General features: G+C 42.3%; 1 protein-coding gene across 1 annotated transcript; it reads left to right on the top strand.

Moving 5' to 3' along the window:
• The first annotated feature begins 578 nt into the window (after window positions 1–578).
• On the top strand, window positions 579–3045 carry LOC104942913 (transmembrane protein 136-like). Its single transcript, XM_010768224.1, has 2 exons — window positions 579–768; window positions 2154–3045. Exons 1-2 carry the CDS (start codon window positions 579–581, stop codon window positions 2684–2686), a joined length of 723 nt encoding a protein of 240 aa, XP_010766526.1. The 3' UTR covers window positions 2687–3045.
• The last annotated feature ends 342 nt before the right edge of the window (window positions 3046–3387 follow it).

Genomic DNA, 3387 nt, shown 5'->3' with positions numbered 1-3387 from the left:
TGAGCATGTCTTTCATGTTTCAAATACGCTGATATTTTGGGCTCTTTGGTGAAAATATGGATATCAATAAACATGGAGGCCGAGGCTGCGTGCAAATGTTGGAGTAATGTTCTGCATGTATCCTGAATATTAGGACGGGGCGGAGGAGTTAAGGTAAGCTACAGTGTGAGTGTGCACACATTTGTTTAAAAAACTAGTCATAATACATTTAAACTGAAAAGAGGTAATTGGATATTGTACTCAAGTAAAGGCAGCAATACTAGATCTTAAAAAATACTCTGTTGCAAGATAGGCCCTGCATTCAAAATCTTACTGAAGGAACACGAGTATAAGCATCAAAATATACTTAAAGTACGTGCATTTTCTAGTCCCATTCTATGTAGAATTTAGTCGAAATCTGCGGACTCACAGAGACAAAGTTAGTCAAATAAAGATCCTAATGTATGTTGGCTGCTTTTATCCACCAGTGCTGTCCAGTGCATGAATAATAAATGGTCAACCTGCAGCTTGAATCTTTATATTCAACACAAATTGACCTTTTTAATCTGTATTTATTTTTGCTGTAACACACAGGCATCATGCTGGTGCTGCAGGTGTTCTGCAGCCTGATTGGCTGGTTCTGTCTCTACCTGTTGTTCTGCTACACCTTCGCGCAGCGGGGGGCCGAGTGGAGCTGCAGACTCGTCACTCTGTCTCACGGTGTCATCATCGTGCTGCTGACGGGATACGTCCTCTTCATAGACGGACCTCTGCCTTTCACTCATGCAGGTAAAGTATAGCCTAATTAAAAAAACACTAGATCTCCTTAAATATGCCACTATTTAAAGGTCACCTATTGTGAAAAATCCACTTCTTCATGTCTCCTCTACATCAACATGTGTCCCCTCTTCTCCATGTCTCTTCTACATCAACATGTGTCCCCTCTTCTTCATGTCTCTTCTACATCAACATGTGTCCCCTCTTCTTCATGTCTCTTCTACATCAACATGTGTCCCCTCTGTGGAAAGAGACTCTGAATGTTTCAGGAACAAAGATTCTCTCTCTTTTTGATCCATTTCTATAAAAACCTGTCTGAAAATGTTGGCCACTTTATGATGTCATAACGATGTGTTGTCTTGTGTAACCATTAGCCAATCACCAACCGGTACACCCCACCCCCCTCTTATCACCTGAATCTCCTCCTAGAGCACCATTGAGTTCTTTGTAACCAAATGTCTCTCAGAGGGGCGTGGGGAGGGGCTCCTTATTTTCATCTAAAGTAACAGACAGAGAATCAGCACTTTGGAAACAGGGCTGAAACAGAGGGGGTTATGGGTAATGCTGCAATGATCTGTTTGGTGTTTCAGCCAATCAGAGACAGGTTCTGGATATATCTGAATCCTGTGATATATTGATGAGAAACAGTTTAATAGGGGGCCTTTGAGTGACAATACCTGAAAAACAGCAATAACAAATTCAAGCATCATTGATGTCAGTATCTTAAAGAGGCCCTGTTATGCTTATTGGGGTTTGCCCTTCCCTGCAGTGTGTTATAAGTCTTTGTGCATGTCAATGCTAAAAATGTCCCTCCAGAGAGAGTTTATCTCCCACACACTCCCCATCACACAAAATTGACGCTCAAACAAATGTAAAAATTACATCAAAGTTTGAGGTAATTTATAAGTATTTAGGTATTTTCCTTCACATTAAGTGTTTTCATTACATCCAACCCTCCTCTCCGTCCCTCAGGTACAGAAAGCCTAATACACGCAAGCAGGCTTTTTTGGAATATATTAACTTTAGTTTAGACAGGACCTCAAAGTAACTTAAGTTTTGGGTTTGTAAATGTTCAGAAAATAGAGAAAAATTTATTCAAAATTACCCAGTGCTCCAAAGTGACACCTTCAAGATGTTCCTTGTCAAAACCTAAAATTATATATAATTAAAAAAAACATTCTACAAGCTGTTTTTTTGTACTTGTGTAATTTCATGACAGAAAACAATATTTTACAAGCTCTTCACATGTTATGTTGGCAAAAAGCTTAATTTATTGCCTTTCTGTGATCATTTTCTGTCCCCTGGTAGTCATTCAAGTAGACTTTATGGTTAATACATGTCTCAGGTGAAGCCGCCGGAGGAAGTTTTCACATCCAACCCTCCTCTCCGTCCCTCAGGTACAGAAAACACAGAGCTTCAGTCGGTCTCTCTGGCCGTCTGCCTCGGATACTTCTTCTTCGACATGTGTTGGTGCGTCTGCTTCCACACCGAGGGCCCTCTCATGCTCGCTCATCACGCCGGCAGCATCGTTGGGATCCTCCTGGCGTTGCTCATGGGCGTTTCCGGGTGCGAAACCTGCGGCGCGATCTTCGGCAGCGAGATAACGAACCCTCTCCTTCAGACCCGATGGTTCCTCCGGCAGCTCGGCCTCTACGATAGCCTGCTGGGCGACGCCGTGGATCTGCTGTTCATCGTTCTGTTCGCCACCGTACGCGTGGGAGTGGGTACGGTCCTGTTTTACTGCGAGGTGACTTCTCCGAGAACAACGCTGATAATGAAGCTCGGCGGCGTGGCCATGTACGCGCTAGCCTGGGTGTTCATGGTGGACATCGCAAGGTTCTGCTGCAAGAAAAGTAGAGCGAAGTATAAAAAGTGGCAGGAAAACAACAAGCTAAAACAAGCACAGAAAGTGAATGGAAAAAGTGAATGAATTCTTAATTTTAGTGCCACCTTTGGCGATTAGCGGTAATCACAGTGTGATTTGGGAGCTTTTGATAAAAGGTGGCACAACAACAAAAAGCTCGAAGAAGTCTTTGGAAATAAGTAACAGTTTTTTGTCGTTTGTTACACTCTTCGTTTTTGCCACTTTGGTGCCATCTATGGTGATTAGCGGTGTTACAGGTGAGATATGGGATTTCACTTCCAAGAGAGCGACACTTGGGACTTTTTGTGTGTTTTGTTACAGAAACGTAGAGCGAAGTATAAAAAGTGGCAGGAGAACCACAAGCTAAAAGAAGCAAAGTAACTGAACGGAAAAAGTGAATGAATTCTTGTTTAGTTTGGATCTTTCTTTTGTCAATTTGGTGCCACTTATGGCGATAAGCGGTAATCACAGGTGGGATTTGGGAGCTTTGATAAAAGGTGGCACAAGAACCAAAAGCTCAAAGCCACCAATGGCAGTTAGCGATATTACAAGTGTGATTTTGGATCTCACTTTCCCAGAGGGCCACGCTTTTTTTTCTCAGTATGTTTGGCTACAAGAAAAGTAGAGTGAAGAATAAAATATGGCGGGAGAACCACAAGCTCAAAGAACGCAAAAACTAAAAGGACAGAATTTTTGTTTAGTTAGGACCTTTGTTTTGTCAATTTGGCGCCACCTATGGCTATTAGCGGTATTACAGGCATTATTTT

Source organism: Notothenia coriiceps, unplaced genomic scaffold (genome assembly GCF_000735185.1).
Source record: "Notothenia coriiceps isolate Sejong01 unplaced genomic scaffold, NC01 NC01_scaffold00005435, whole genome shotgun sequence".
NCBI lineage: Eukaryota > Metazoa > Chordata > Actinopteri > Perciformes > Nototheniidae > Notothenia > Notothenia coriiceps.
The sequence above is the reverse complement of the archived record's forward strand: the minus strand, read 5'-3'. Positions and strand labels throughout refer to the sequence as shown.